The following is a 16,664-nucleotide window of genomic DNA, read 5'->3' on the forward strand; positions in this document are numbered from 1 at the left end:
ATGACTCCAAAATGACAAAATCTAGGTTTATAATGATCGCAGAAAAGAGTAGATAATTAATCTACTGTATTTTTCAACAAATTTGGAGTAAAAAACCCTAGATCTGAGGGTTTGAAGAAGAAGAAGAGAGAGGAAAGTGACAGTCAGAAGGAGAGAGAGAGTCAGAAGAGAGAGAAGAAAATGACGGAAGTTATGAGATTAGGGTTTTGGAGGGAGTAGTTATAGGGGGGTTGGGGTAGGGTTAAATGGAGGGAGTGGGGTAATAAATAGAGTTAGGTGGGTTGGGTAGGTTTAGGGAATTTGATTAAGTGGGCTAATTTTTTGGGCTGAACTTTTGGATGTTTGTTTTATTATCATTTGTAGTAATGTTGGCAAATGTAGCAAATAATAAGAGACACACCTAAATGGCAAAATATAGCAAATAAAAAAAGACGGAGGGAGTATTACTTTTTGTCCTAGCATATTGATGTGGCCATGTGGGCATGTGACAACTGACAACACGTATTTGTCGTTGCAGTTAGCTTTCAAAGCCAAAATTTATGTCTTGCAAGTTGCTACAATTGTGTTCATACACTCCCACTTGGGCTTTTTCAACGCAAAGCAATATTATTTAGATAAGATTCTTTTTTCTACCCCCTTCATCGTCCCTAAATATACTCCCTCCGTCTCATAATATAAGTCATGTTTCCTTATAAAGTGTCCCAAAATATAAGTCTTATTTCTATTTTCCATCAATAATTATTCCCAAAATACCCTCATGAAAATAGTTTAATTCCCAAAATGTTATCATAATTTCAGCTTCCAATGCACCATTATTAATGACAAAATGAAATATTTTACCGCATTGAACTCCTCTACACATTAAACCATGTAACATTAAATGACAGTTTTTATCTTTTGTTAAAAAGAAAAAAAAAACAATGCAAGTGTTTCTCAATAAAAATATTTTTTTTATTCAAATAAAACAAGATTTCATTTAACCTTAATTCCTGCGTAAAAACAGAATCAGGACTTATATTATGGGACGGAGGGAGTAGTTCCCATTTCATTTTGCACATTCTCCAAGACATACTTTTGATCCACTTTTGACCTACGATATCTTTTATTTCTTATTAGTAAAAAATAAAAAAAAGTTGATATTACGATTCATGAATTACTTTGTGCGTGTTTGATCGAATTGTCGTATCCTTTATATTTAAAGAAAACCTTAAAAATGCAACCTTTCTTTCAAGATTCTTGAATTTTCATAAAACTCAACTAGAGTACATCCACATCACTTGTATACTTATATCTTGACTTTGTTCTCCGCACTATCATACTTATCTAGGCTTAATTTCTTTAAAATTACGAGCACTAAGTAGGGATGGCAACGGATAGGGTATGGATAAAGTAAGGCTAGATCCTTATCCATACCCTTGGACGTAGACCCATACACTACCTATATTCAAAGGATAAATATTTTTAGGACCCTTACCCGTAAGATCCGTTAGAGTATGGGTAGGGTCTAGGTCCAGATTGGGTCCAATACAAATTTTTTTTGCTTACATATAAAACTGTCAATTAGCACACAAAACATCATATTACACATAGAAATACATAGTTTTTGTCCAACTGTCCAACATCATATTCATATTACATAGAGAAGGCGTGAGGGTGAGGAGAGAAGGCGTGAGTGTGAGGCTGAGGAGAGATAAAGTGAAAGTGAGAAATGAGGAGGAAACGACGCCCATTTTATTAAACCCTAATGACTCTATTGCTGCGGTTTTAGAAGGAACCGCATCAATAGATTAAAATAATATTTTTTTAATATTATTTTAATATATTGCTGCGGTTTTTGTTAGAAATCGCAGCAAATATATTAGGTCAAATAGTCAAAAATTTCCAAAAATTTTTCGCTAAAATAATATTATTGCGGTTTTCGGCTAAAACCGCATCAATATGGTTATTTTATATTTTTCCTTTTAAGTGATATATTGCTGCGTATGGGTAAAATTGCAGCAATAAGCAATTATTCTACTAGTGTATTGTTGTATTTCATGTTTTGATGATGCTAAATACTTAGGTAGTAATATAGTTTTTATTTAGAAAAATATAAAAATCCTAAAATAATGTAATGTTTATATATATATATATATATATATATATATATATATATATATATATATATATATATATATATATATATATATATATCTTGTGGAGAAAGATTATTTAATCTAAGTCAAGATATTATTTTATGCACTGTGAATGTTTATCATATGGTATGTTTGATAATCTAGTAACTTAGAATTTTTGAACTAAAGATTCTCCAAGTTATTAAATGGTTGTTGTCGTTGTCTTGTGTGAAAAAACAGTTGAAGTGTTGTGGCAAAAAAAGTGGAGCTAACAGCGTGAAGTTCTCCAACAAGCTTGCTACACTCACTGAAGATATGCTCACTAATGGATCGTGGTGCTAGTTTGTTTCCGTTGCAAAAAACGTGGAGCAAGTGCAGCGAAAATAGAGCCATGATCTTCACTCCATTATAAGCGCACGTCATGGAGCTTTAAAATTGCAGAAGAAGAAGAAGCTAGAGTCGCAACTATATAAGAGGAGGCTTATTTTAGAAAACTGTACGACTTTCTTGAGTGACAAACCGAATATTACTTAGAAAATTTTCTTGTAATTTTCTCATATTCGACATACTTATTATTGTAATATTTATAGTGTTTGGGTGAGAGAAAAATTAGAGAAATATCCTTGTAATCAAGAGAGATAAAGAAAGAGAGAAAAAAGAAGAATTCGAGTAAAGTCAAAGAGAATGTCATCAGTTCAGGGAGAATTGGGTGACTGGAAATAAGTTCCTAGAGGAATAGAGAAGGTCCGTTAACAGGTTGTAAAAGATAGAGTCTTTTGGCTTATTATAGAAAAGAGAATTTGAGTCAAAATCCCTCGTGGTCAAGGTTTTTCTTCCTATTGGACCTCGAAAGTTTTCCTTGTAAAACTCTTGTGTTTTTGTTTCTTTCACATTTAAAGATTATTTTAATTCCGTAATATAATTCGAAAATTTCCCCCTCAACTACAATTCACCCCCTCTTGTAGTTGGTCTAGTGTTCATATTAGAATAACATACGATAACTTCGTTTTTTATAATTATGTGTGACTTCCTTTGTTGTATTTATGTTGCATTCATACTCTTTAATTTTTTTTGCAAAAATAAACGCAAACAATTAGCATCCTCCGCAGTTCTGCATGGGTGCTAAACTAGTTTTAGAATATTTCTTAATTTGGAACTATAGCCTATAATGAGAAGACAACGAAAATGCGTAATTTTCTGTACATTTTATCATCTTTCTCTTCTTCGTTCCTCTGTACAACAACAAAATAGAGCAACAACCACTTCTTTCTCCAAGTGACCATGCTCACTCTTCGTCTCCGCCCATTTCCATCCACCAGTGACCATGCGGGTTTGCAATCGGCGGGACTCAAAGCAGAATTGATTTTAACTCGTAAGTTCTTCTGCTTCCATAGTCCCATTACTCTTTTTTATACGTGTTTGATATAGAAAATTTGATGCTGAAAACAAATTTAAATAAGCGTTTTCATTTCTAATTATTTGATACGAGTGTTAAGTAACAAATACTGTTTCTGAAGGGAAACCTAATTCCTCTATTTGTTGATAGAAATTTTTGACAGGCGCATGCGGAAAGTTAATGGACCAATTTTGTAATTTATGAATTTTCATTGATTGGAATAATTTGTTACAAACTTGGGGGAGATACATATGTTATGTGATATACAAGGTTCCATAAGAGAACTCTTGCTTATGAATGTGGGAGAAAGTACATAATGACTCCACCCTACTACAATGCTAACACATATTAATGGAGTGGTATGTCTAAATCTAGAATATTCTACACTATTCTTATATGATCTAATAATATCTCATGCTAGTTTATTCTAGATTCTTATTCCTAGATTTTTCTATAATATGCTTTAATTTCAATAGATATTTGTTTACATAACTCTAGAATTCATCTTGATTATTACACTAGATTTTTCTAGATTACTATTTCTAACACTCCCCCTTAATCTTGAAAAATCTGACTTTCATACTTGTAAATAATTTTGCTCAACTCCCCCATAATTGTATCCTTGTTGGTCCTCCTTGAATTTGCAAAGATCAAAAGTTGCGCACTTATTTGGTGTTTTTGATGTCCTTGTGACCTTGTTAATGCTCCCCGGTCTTTATCTTCTTGTTTACTCCTCCACTTTTGCTTCCCTGGTATTCTTTGTGTATTTTTTTTATTTGCTTGATTCATTGTTGGTAAACTCCATGCTCCTTGTTTCCTTCCATTTTCAGCATTTTGATTGTTGATCCGACTTATGATGTCTTCTTGCTTCTATATGTATTTTGGGTCTTTGCCAATCACATGCACTGTTGTTGGGTCTATTGCCCATCTTGTGCTTGGGTCTTGCCCAGCTTGTTGTATTAGGGTCTAATGCCCTTTTGTGCTCGAGTCTTTTTGCCCGGCACATATTTGAGGTGTTTTTCTTTGCCCCTTGATGAATAGGGTTGACATTTTTTTCAGTCACCCTTAAATGCATAGGGCTAGCTTGTATTTGCCACCCATATGCTTGTATTGTTGTGGCTTTGTTTAGCCAACAACTTAATTTGGTTGGCATTTTAACCAACCAATATGTATGTGCATGTGAAATGTATAATTACATATTGAATAATGAAACATGCATGGAGTAATGTTGAAACAAACATGCATGATTCGGGAAGCATGCATATAATGACTTACCGTATTTTTGGTGAAATCTTGGAGGAGACAAAATCTTCTGGCTCTGATACCATGATAGAAATTTTTGACAGGCGCATGCGGAAAGTTAATGGACCAATTTTGTAATTTATGAATTTTCATTGATTGGAATAATTTGTTACAAACTTGGGGGAGATACATATGTTATGTGATATACAAGGTTCCATAAGAGAACTCTTGCTTATGAATGTGGGAGGAAGTACATAATATGACTCCACCCCTACATACAATGCTAACACATATTAATAGGAGTGGTATGTCTAAATCTAGAATATTCTACACTATTCTTATATGATCTAATAATATCTCATGCTAGTTTATCTAATAATATCTCATGCTAGTTTATTCTAGATTCTTTATTCCTAGATTTTTCTATAATATGCTTTAATTTCAATAGATATTTGTTTACATAACTCTAGAATTCATCTTGATTATTACACTAGATTTTTCTAGATTACTATTTCTAACATTTGTTAGTGTTATCAAACTAGTGGAAACAAATTACGTTTCCTTCCTCAATCATAAATCTCTCAATAGTTTACATCTACTAGGATAGCAAACAAATGTTAAAGGTGACAATTATTATTTCAATTTTTCCTCCTTATCCAAATCATTTCTATTCCATCTGACCAACCCTATCTTGTAATGTCTTTCATGCTTATCATGTAACTTAGATTTTATTTAATTTTCTACCATGCTTAACATTTTTCAAGATGGATTTTATACTCAAGTTATATTAGGTAGTGTTTGGAAACTTGTATTTCATTTCAAATAATGGAATTGAAATCTGGAATTTAAAGTTTGTATTTCAATTCCTAATCATTATTTTGTAAAGGGGGTTTGATAGAGAAGAGAGAAATAGAAGTTTAATGGAGGAGAGAGAAAAAGTGTGGGTTTACTAAGGGAGAGAGAAATAAATATTAGAAAGAGAATGAATGAAATTGGGATAGAGATACTCATAGAGTTGGGATATTTATGAGGAGAGAATTTCAAATGACAAGGTAATAGCTTGAATTTCAAATTCTACTAATATAGGCTTTTGATAAGAATTTGGACAAATTCCATAATTTCAAATTTCATGCCATCCAAACAATAAATTTCATCCAAATCCAGGATTTGAAATGAAATCTTGCTATCCAAACATAGCATTAGTTTATAATTTTCAGATTCAGTTGTATGCCTAATTTTCTATCTTATTAAGAAGGTTGAAATCTTTGCTTGTTTATATGTTTTTAGGTAATTTTAATTATATAACAATTGTAATTATTAGTTTAATTTAGGCCTAGTTTTAAAATTTAATCTACAATAATAGAACTTGGACTACTTAATTTATGCATCCATGTGTTTGAATTGGCTTGGAGGTAATGAGGTCCTAATTTTAGCGTTCTTCTAGTTTAAGGAAGGATTTGGCTCCTTGAATAATGTATCGATGAATCTTTGAATTGCGGAAGCAAATTTATATTCATGTAAGAATTTCTAAGACTTTATGAGCTTAAAATGGATAATGCTTGCATCACTTGTAAATGAAGTATTAGATTAGGTCAGAATTTATGATCTAGGCCTTACTATGGCGATTTCGTAAAACCTCCTGAATTCAAGTGAATTACATTTTGGAAATTTAGAGACGTAGTTATGTGCAAATGACGTCTAATACTCTAATGTTTGAGAGGTTCATAAATTAGTTGAATGTTGAACCAATAGGAGTGTATTCTCGACTACATTATAATTAGGAGCTTGGAACAAAACCCTAGCCTCCTCTCCCCTCTCTCCTAAAAAACCCTAATCATTTTCTTCTAGTTTGGGGCTGCCATCATCCTTTTGATGGTGGTAAGCCCCCAATTCTTCTTTTTTTCTTCTACTTTTCATTGTTTTTGTTATTAAAAATCTTCCATTCTCTCTCTTTTTGAGAGTCTTCTACCCAATTTTTGGGTTCTTTCTCTCCTTTTATGGGAGTTTGGAGTTTGGTTTTATTCTCTTCCCACGTGGAAGTTTAAAAAATTGGTATGAGAAATTGTTCCTATTGGTTGAAGTTCAAGATCATCAACGTCGAAGTATTGAAAACTCGGATGCGGTCAACATGGTTAAATCAAGAATCTTCTTCCCCAAACTATGTCAGAATGATAAACGTCCCCATCAATAGCTGCGTGATCCAGCAAATACAAGGGGGCTGCGCTGTATTGCTCGATTTGGTTCATTATAGTTTATTCGAACACGAATTTGATTTGATCTTGTCTGATTATATCTTGTTTTTCTTTAATACTTATTGTAGATGTCGTTTGACCATCAATTAATGAAATTTCTCTTTCAAAAAAAAAAAAAAACAATAGAAGTGCCATCTCCTAATGCGAACTATCTTTCCTATCCTTTTACTACATGTTTATGTTTTTGAGGGACCGAAAAGTTTTTTCTTCAAATTTGCTAAACATGTATCAACAACCTATAGAAAGGAATATTCTTATCAATTCTTCCTTATAAAAATATATAATTTTAAGCCACTCTTTTCATACTCTTTGAATCTCTTAATGTTCTTATGCGGTTTTGCCTTGTGTAGTATACTACCTTATGCAGTTATCCTCACTGTCACTCCTCAGATAAGATTATAAGAACTTAGTTTGGCGAGGTATGTTATGACAAATGATAAGATCTTCAAAAAACATAGAAATTTGAAATTAGCAAATACTTTGTTACTTCTAATAATAATTCTATTCACTTTAAAGAGAGCTAAAATTACATTAGATAGTCTGAAAGATGAAAGTCTACACCTCTCAGTTTTTCTCTATTAGTTGGTCCTCTTCAGTTCCTTAATCTTCTTGCTCTCCTAATGGCCTGCTCCATTCTATGTACTAGTCTAGCCAGCCAAACGGGTTTTCCAACTGACAACATATAGTATCCCCACGCCATCCCTACTACTGAACCACAACCATATCCAATGGCAATGACATTCCATTCTGATAACATGCCTTCATCTTCAGAATCATCTTTTGATTTACTTGTCAATGGATCTAACCTTTCTTTTTCTTCTCCCCCACACTTTGGCAATGGAAATCCACATAATCCGGGATTACCCTTGTATGATTCTGCTGGGTATGTGTCGAAGTTGTTTCCATGAGGTATAGGACCCATTAGGTTGTTATCTGATACATTGAAGGTTCCCATTGCTGTCAAACTTGTCAATTCCTGAGGAATACCCCCACTAAGCATGTTGGAAGAAAGGTCTAACGAATTTAGTAACTTCAAATTATTTATTGTTGAGGGGATTTGCCCTGTGAGCCGGTTATGGGAGAGATTAAGGCCATGAATCAAGACCAACTGACCTATAAATTTGGGGATCTCTCCTTCAAATGCGTTGTCTGAAAGATCGAAAGTCATAAGAGTGGTGATGATCTTCTCATACTTAGTCTGCAAACTATTAATTCTAAGCACAATCGAGTATTTATAATAAATGAGTCCCATGTACTCTGGACTCCCAGGTTGGACACTGATACTCATCATTGCGCTGAAATTTTTCATGTATGTTGTTGGTAATCTTCCTCTGAACTTGTTGCTGGAGATATCGAAAATCTGGACCTTTGGAAATGGATTTTCTACCTTTGAACCTTTGACATGACCATGGAAACTATTGGAATGCAAGTCAAGGACTTGCAGTGATGTTTGAGAATCCAACCATGAGGGAAATGTATCATTAAATTTGTTGTTTGCGAAACTAAGAAACTGTAGACCAGTACAAAGTGCCAAGTCTGATAAAATATGGCTCAATATAGTTACAGTAGGCTCAGTATAATTATAGTAGTCTGCTTAATTCTATGTAATGGCCCAATACATATGTTAGCTGATGTAAGCTGTTTTATCTTTTAGCTTTTTGGCAGTTAGTGTGAATCATCCTAGGGATTGCTGATGATATCACTATATAAAGAATAGTGTGTGCTGTTGTCTGGGATCACAATATGAAATGAACAACAGCTTGAATGTGCGCCGCAATTCTCTCTTACCTAGTCTTTTCTTTCTTCCTTGAGTAACCATGAATTACTCAACATGGTATCAGAGCACCTGGTTCGTCCAGTAACAAGAGAGAAATTGTAGGAAATCACCTTTGCATTCAGATTGTGCTTATTCTGCTGTTTTGTTCAAAAAAAAAAACTCAAAAATTTAAACTTTAAGCTCAGCTAAAATGGCGAGTGGAAAAGAAAAAATCAGCCTTTCAGACATTCTTCATCCTCTCTATATTCATCCCTCTGATGGCCCTAACTCAGTCTCTGTAGAAAAATTGCAAGGTTCAGCTGATTACAGACCATGGAAAAGGTCTATGGAAATCAGTCTTGCCTCAAAGAGAAAGTTGGGGTTTGTAACTGGGTTGGTTACAAGAGATAAAGAAGATACTCAAAAACAAGAACAATGGGATACTTGTAATCACATTGTTATTGCCTGGATTCATGGGTCTGTATCTGAACAAATCAAAAAGTCTATCTTGTATCTTGACACAGCCAGAGAAATATGGTTGCACCTGGAGAGAAGGTTTTGTCAAACAAATGGATCCACTAAATATAGACTCAATAAAGGTCTATATGAAACTAAACAAAATGGTGGATCTGTGAATGAATATTACACCAAGATGAAGGGAATGTGGGAAGAACTTGAATCCCTAAATCAACTGCCTGCTATAACAAGTGTAACAGCTGAAATTACTGCATTTGTGGAGGCTCTGCAAACTCACAAGGAAGAGCAGCAGCTGTTCCAGTTCCTAAATGGACTGGATGAAGATTATGGAGCTCAAAGATCTCAACTGCTCATGCAATCACCCTTGCCTTCTGTAGAAACAGCTTGCTCATCTCTGCAGCAAGAAGAATCCCAGAGAGAGATTCTGAATATATCCAAACTCAACATTGAGACATCTGCAATGTACAGCAAGGGTGCAAATCATGAAGGAGGATGCTCTGTGTGTGGTGGAAAGTATCACAATGCTGAAGCTTGCTGGCATGTGATTGGTTTTCCTAAAGGACATCCTAAGAACAAAAGGCAAAACAAATACAACAACAGGGAAGAAACACTCTCAGGGGGAAGTAGAAGATGGAGTAAGCCTAAACCTAACAAACTGGTGGCTAATGCTCAAAGCCAAAGTGAGACTGAACCTGCTGTAATTAGCCAACATCAACTTGAACAGCTTCTGAAATTGCTTCCTTCAACCTCAAAGAATGCTAAACCTGGCTCAGAAACTGAAGAAGAGCTGGATACTACATTTGCAGGTATGGTAACATGTTATTCAGCATTTAGTAACATGAATGCATGGATTATTGATTCTGGAGCTTCAGATCACATGACTTGTGATTTGAACTTGCTATCTGAGTTTGAAGAAACCAAAAATAAACCTAAAATAAACCTGCCAAATGGAAAGACAGCCGTAATCACACATACTGGTGTGGTAAGATTGGAAAACAATCTGAAATTACAGAATGTGCTATGTGTTCCTGAGTTTAAGCACAATCTGTTGTCTGTGAACAAACTTGTGCAACAGGACAAATGTAGAGTGACATTTTATCGTGCATTTTGTATCATCCAGGACTCAGCTTCTCAGATTATTAGAGGTATTGGGAGAGCTCAAGGTGGGTTGTATTACCTGGTGAATACCCCATTGAAGAAGGTGTATGGTGAACTCAAGAAGTTAGCTTCTTCTTTAGCAGAGGCAGGGAAAGAAGGCAAGAATAAGATGGAAGTTAGCATGATTGCAGAAAGAGAAGAGAATATCTCAAATGTAAATCATGTAACTAGTAAAAGAAATGATTATGTCTTGTGGCATAACAGATTAGGTCATGCACCAATGAACAAGTTGAAGTTAATTGAATGTATTGCAGATGCTTGTGTTAAATCAAATGATGTTTGTCTAACATGTCCAATGGCTAGATTTACCAAGTTACCTTATTCTACAAGTGATTCAATTGCTTGCTCTCCTTTTAATCTTGTTCATATTGACATCTGGGGACCTTACAAGGTTTGCACTAGAGAGAAATACAGGTACTTTCTGACATTGGTGGATGATTTTTCAAGAGCAACATGGGTGTATCTGTTGGCATTGAAGTCTGATGCACTAAGTGTGATAAAGTTGTTTGATAAATTTGTTGAGAATCAATTTGGTGTGTCAATTAAGATCATAAGATCAGACAATGCTTTAGAGTTTAAAGAAGGAGAATGTAAAGCATTCTTTGGTGATCAAGGAATTGTCCACCAGACTTCCTGTGTAGATACTCCTCAGCAGAATGGGAGAGTAGAGAGAAAGCACAGGAATGTGCTTGAAATGGCTAGAGCCTTGAGAATGCAAGCTGGATTGCCACTCTCTTACTGGGGTGATTGTGTGTTGACTGCAGTGCATATCATAAACAGACTACCAAATTCAGTGCTTGGTAATGTAACCCCATTTGAGAAACTGTTTGACAAAAGACCTACTTATGATCATCTTAGGGCTTTTGGATGTTTAGCCATGGCCAGCAACCCAGCTAGAGCTAAAGACAAAATGCAAGCAAAGGGAATTCCTTGTGTTTTCCTAGGATATCCTAGTAATCAGAGAGGTTACAAACTGCTAAACCTCACAACTAACCAAACCTTCATTACTAGACATGTGAAATTCTATGAACATATTTTTCCTTGCAACAAACACAACCAAGCCCAGACACACTACCTACAACCTCAACCTATTTCTATGCCATCTGATGACCCAGCTGTTAGACCAAACTCATACACTGAAACAGAAATACTACTTGAACCTGAGCTTAATCCTGAACCAAATACCATACAAACACCACCTGCTGAGCCTGAAACAGCTCCATTACCAACACATTCACAACCTGAAACTCATGAACCAACCTTGAGAAGGTCTAGTAGACAAAGCAAACCACCAACATGGCTGCATGACTACACAACCAGCCTGAAAACTGGAGATGTAACTACTGAGCCATCTGCACCTGTCACCAACCTAGCTGAAATGAGAGTTGACTCAAAATTCTTTGCTTTCCTAGCACAAACAAGTCAAGTTCAAGATCCTATTAACTTCAAAACTGCAGTAGTCAAGCAGGAGTGGGTGCAGGCAATGAACCAAGAGCTGCAAGCCTTGGAAGCTAGTGGTACATGGGAGTTGACTACTCTTCCTCCTGGGAAGAGAGCTATAGGATGCAAATGGGTTTTCAAAACCAAGTTTCATGCTGATGGAAGTGTAGAAAGGCACAAAGCAAGACTAGTGGTGTTGGGTTGCAGACAAAGAGAAGGGATAGACTATGCTGAAACCTTTGCCCCAGTGGCAAAGATGACCACTGTAAGGTCTCTACTGGCAGTGGCTGCAATAGAAAATTGGTGTGTGCACCAAATGGATGTGAAGAATGCTTTTCTTCATGGAGATTTGCTGGAAGATGTTTTTATGAAAGTGCCACCTGGATACTCAGGCCCTAATGTGCCTATTATAGTTGGGCAGGGGGAGAAGGTGTTTGCAGAAGATCATCCTACCAAAGTGTGCAAGCTGCAAAAGTCATTGTATGGACTCAAGCAGGCACCTAGGCAGTGGTTTGCAAAGCTATCTGCTGCTCTCATCAATTTTGGCTTTGTTCAATCCAAAGCAGATTATTCTCTCTTCATCAAGAAACAACACACTCAAGTGGTGACAGTGCTATGTTATGTTGATGATCTCTTGATTGCTGGAAATCACTCACCACTTATCACTGAAGTTAAAAGCTTTCTTGCCTCTCAGTTTCACATGAAAGACCTTGGTTCCCTCAGTTATTTCCTAGGGATTGAAGTGCATAGGTCTCAGGATGGATTCTTTTTGTCCCAAAGGAAGTATGTACTGGACTTAATCAAAGAATATCATCTAGGTGATAGCAAACACTTGAAGCTGCCTGTTGATCCCCACATGAAGCTAACTCATGACCTGGGCACACCTCTCTCACAACCTACTGACTACCAACATTTAGTAGGTAAACTTATCTACTTGACTATCACAAGACCAGACATTGCATTTGCTGTCCATACACTGAGTCAGTTTATGCATAAGCCTACTTCAGCTCATATGCAGGCTGCTAAGAGAGTTCTAAGATATCTTCTCAGCAGTCCTGGACAAGGCATTTTGCTAGCTGCAAGATCTTCTGCTCATCTCACAGCTTATACAGACAGTGACTGGGCTGGCTGTCCTATTTCTAGAAAATCTACCACTGGGTTCTGTATCTTACTTGGTGACTCTCTTGTCTCCTGGAAAACGAAAAAGCAACAAGTAGTTGCCAGGTCAAGTGCTGAAGCTGAATACAGAGCTATGGCTTTGACCATTTGTGAAGTCTCTTGGCTCACTCATCTCCTGAAGGATCTTGGTTTGCCTTCTCTCACACCTGTCACTGTGAAGTGTGACAATCAAGCTGCACTGGCTATTGCTGTGAATCCAGTTCACCATGAGAGAACAAAACATGTAGAAGTGGACTGTCATTATGTGAGAGACAAGGTTAATCAAGGATACATTAAACCTGTCTATGTTTCAACTCATCAGCAGCTAGCAGATATCCTAACAAAAAGCATACCAATAGAGAAGCACCAGGCCATACTGTCCAAGCTGGGAGTTCTTTCCTCTCACACTCAGCTTGAGGGGGAGTGATAAAATATGGCTCAATATAGTTACAGTAGGCTCAGTATAATTATAGTAGTCTGCTTAATTCTATGTAATGGCCCAATACATATGTTAGCTGATGTAAGCTGTTTTATCTTTTAGCTTTTTGGCAGTTAGTGTGAATCATCCTAGGGATTGCTGATGATATCACTATATAAAGAATAGTGTGTGCTGTTGTCTGGGATCACAATATGAAATGAACAACAGCTTGAATGTGCGCCGCAATTCTCTCTTACCTAGTCTTTTCTTTCTTCCTTGAGTAACCATGAATTACTCAACACGTGGTAGCAACCCTTGCAATTGGTTGTCACTAAAGTCAAGATATTTCAACGTATACTCACCATCACACATTCCCCAGTATGCAGGTAGAGTACCATGGAAGTTGTTCGACCCTACATTCAACACGACAAGCGAACTGCTGAAGTTTCCCAAACAATGAGGAAGTTCTCCTTCCAATCTGTTGTTAGATATATCGAGAAGATTAAGGTAAGTCCAGTCGCAGATTGTTTTGTCGATGTGACCAGTGAATCTATTATTTGAAGCAGAAAACGAAAGAATGCTGATGGCTGCTCTTGAAAATGGAAGTTGTCCTCTCAGCATGTTGTAGGAGAAGTCAATACTCTGCATATTCTCCCAAGGAAGATATTCTAAACCACCGGAAAGAGAGTTATGTGAAAGATCCAGGTCTGATATTTTCAAATTCTGAAGCCATTTGGGTACATCACCGTGAATATTGTTGTTGGATAATAACAACGTTTGAAGGTTTGATTGGTGTTTAAGGAAACTAGGGAACTCATTTATGTTGCAAGAGGATAGACCTAAGTAAGTAAGGTTAGGCCACACAGCAGTGGGACTAACATACTTTACAGTTGTATTCACTGATAGTTTGTTATCTGCTAAGCTTAATAAGTTGAGTTTGTGGAGACTAGCAAACATCTCAAGCTGCACCACGCCACTCAAGTTGTTGGATGAGATATCGAAAGACTCGAGGTTTACAAGTTGAGAAATCCATTCTGGAATCCGGCCTTGTAAATTGTTACCCTCCAAAGCCAGCCCATACAGCTTTGATTCACTACTGTACTTATTAACATCAACTAAGCCAGGCAAACTAGTGAATCGATTAGTGACAATGCTTAAAGTTTTCAAGGATGGAAGAGCGAACAACCAAGGTGGTATAGTTCCCTCAAGAAAATTAAAGTCTAGACTAAGAGAATAGAGACTCAATAGATTGCTCACATTGATTGAAGAAGGAAGGTTACCTGTGAAACGATTGGAACTTAAGTCGATTTGATCAGTGGTATTCCATACCCATGCCGGAATTGGCCCATTAAAGAAGCAGCCAGATAAAGATAATTCCCTTAGATGGTGAGATTGGCTAAGAGTGGTTGGTAGTTTCCCCTTGAAAGGAACCTGGTAAAGATTTATGACCTCAAATGGGCTGCTCCAATTGTATGTTTCCAAGCTGCTTGATTGAAGAGGCCAATTGTTACCAATATCAAGTATTTTCAAATGGGGTAAGTTGAAAATTTTCATAGGTAATTCGCCTCTCAAATTGGTCTCGTGTAGCTTAAGTGATGTTAAGGATGTGAGGTTCACAATTGACTCGGGCAAAGTTGAATTGATGTTCACATTACTGAGATGGAGCTGCTTTAGATTTGTTAGGTTGTCAATGATTGTTTTGAATATTGGTGGTTCTAGATTGAGAAAATTGTTGGTGAGATCTAGAGAATTTAACTGAGTAAGCTGCACAATTTGGCTAGGAATGGTTCCAGTAAAACCGGAGTTAGAAAGGTTAAGTTGCTCTAAATGCGAAAAGTTGCCAAATTGAGGTGAAATTGTGGACTCACTGAAGTCATTAAAGGCTAGATTAAGGCTTTTGAGATGGTTGAGAAGGAAGAGGGTACTATTAGATTCAATGATTCCACTAAGTCTGCTGCAACTAAGGTCAAGCTCAATGACATGGTGTGTATTGGGATGGCATATAATACCTTCCCATTCACAACAGTCGTCGTCATCGTTCCATGACGACGTCTTTGCCGTGGCAGTTGGACAGTTATCCAATGCAGACTCGAGGGTGAAGGAAGCTTTTAATTGAAGCAGTGCGACTCTTTCTTCATCATGGCACTGCTCAGAATCAGATGATGAATAAGCTACTCTGGTGTTTGAAGTAGAGCAGAATACTATTGAAATGAGACAGAATCTTAGCAGGTAAAACATTGCTTCAAGCTTTTATGATTTGGGTTAATGTAATAATGTTGTATTGTATAAAATGCAATGAAATATGGACTTTTATGATGGTTTCATTTGATGCTCCTGTAATGAAGTTGCTTTCGGCTGTTTATTTCTACATTCAAATTAGGCAGCTGTTAATTAGTACTCCATCCGTCGCATAATATAGTGCTTGTTTCTTTTTTACACGGTTTTCAAAACGTAACTTTGACCTTTAATATTTTCAATTTCATATTAACAAAAAATATAAAAAGTTGGTATCACGAAAATACACATTGAGGCGAATCTAATAAGATCCTACATTAGTAGATTTTTTTATATATATTAGTGAGAATATTTGGTCAAAGATTTTAAAATTTGACCTACCAAAAACGGAGTAGGCAATATATTATGAAACGAAAGAAATATTACTTTTTGTCCTAGCGACCTAACATGTTGATGTATTGTCGGCATGTGACAACACGTACTTATAGTTGAAGTTGGCTTTCAAAGCCAAAATCTATGTCTTGCTACAATTGTGTTCATGCACCTTTCCCACTTGGGCTTTTTTAAATAACGCAAGCAATATTAGATACGTTATCTTTATTTAGATAAGTTTTTTTTTTCCATAAAAATTATCATGTCTGCATAGGTCATAAGATAGTTTCGGTCAAGCTTAAAAGTAAATCGTATCCGATTAGATACAAATATACAACAAGTTCAATTCAAGTGAGCTGAAATGCACTTTTAGTATTTTAGTAGCTCAATGAGTCCACACTACACTTGAAGATTATGTTGCACTCGGAGAGTTTCGAATGAACTGTAAGTTCTATTGACTATCAATCGTAGAATAATAGCAAACAAATATAGAATATCAAATAAGAAAGCAGGAAAATCACACCAGAAACTTTTTACGTGGAAACCCAAGAACTGGGAGAAAAACCACGAATCTGCACTAGGAATCAATGAATGTTTTGATAGAGATTACAAAAGCACTCAAGAGCTCTCTCTAAAGCTTTCTCTC

At 36.1% G+C, this 16,664-nt stretch overlaps 2 protein-coding genes across 2 annotated transcripts; both read right to left on the reverse strand.

Annotated features, from left to right (window-relative positions):
* Window positions 1-7,448: 7,448 nt before the first annotated feature.
* On the reverse strand, window positions 7,449-8,823 carry LOC104907110 (receptor-like protein 9DC3). Its single transcript, XM_057393933.1, has 2 exons — window positions 8,793-8,823; window positions 7,449-8,540 (listed from the first exon to the last, which is right to left on the reverse strand). Exons 1-2 carry the CDS (start codon window positions 8,821-8,823, stop codon window positions 7,597-7,599), a joined length of 975 nt encoding a protein of 324 aa, XP_057249916.1. The 3' UTR covers window positions 7,449-7,596.
* A 4,879-nt stretch (window positions 8,824-13,702) lies between these two features.
* On the reverse strand, window positions 13,703-15,649 carry LOC130591043 (receptor-like protein 6). Its single transcript, XM_057393934.1, has one exon. It carries the CDS (start codon window positions 15,647-15,649, stop codon window positions 13,703-13,705), a length of 1,947 nt encoding a protein of 648 aa, XP_057249917.1.
* Window positions 15,650-16,664: the final 1,015 nt, after the last annotated feature.

This window comes from Beta vulgaris, chromosome 4 (genome assembly GCF_026745355.1).
Source record: "Beta vulgaris subsp. vulgaris cultivar EL10 chromosome 4, EL10.2, whole genome shotgun sequence".
In the NCBI taxonomy this organism is placed as follows: domain Eukaryota; kingdom Viridiplantae; phylum Streptophyta; class Magnoliopsida; order Caryophyllales; family Amaranthaceae; genus Beta; species Beta vulgaris.

Excerpts from the sequence above, each read along its gene's own strand:
- LOC130591043 (XM_057393934.1), bottom strand. The coding sequence starts at position 15,649 with ATGTTTTACCTGCTAAGATTCTGTCTCATTTCAATAGTATTCTGCTCT.
- LOC104907110 (XM_057393933.1), bottom strand. The coding sequence starts at position 8,823 with ATGGTTACTCAAGGAAGAAAGAAAAGACTAG. Across the intron at positions 8,541-8,792 it reads AGGAAGAAAGAAAAGACTAG|ACTTGGCACTTTGTACTGGT; the intron begins GTAAGAGAGAAT and ends ATATTTTATCAG.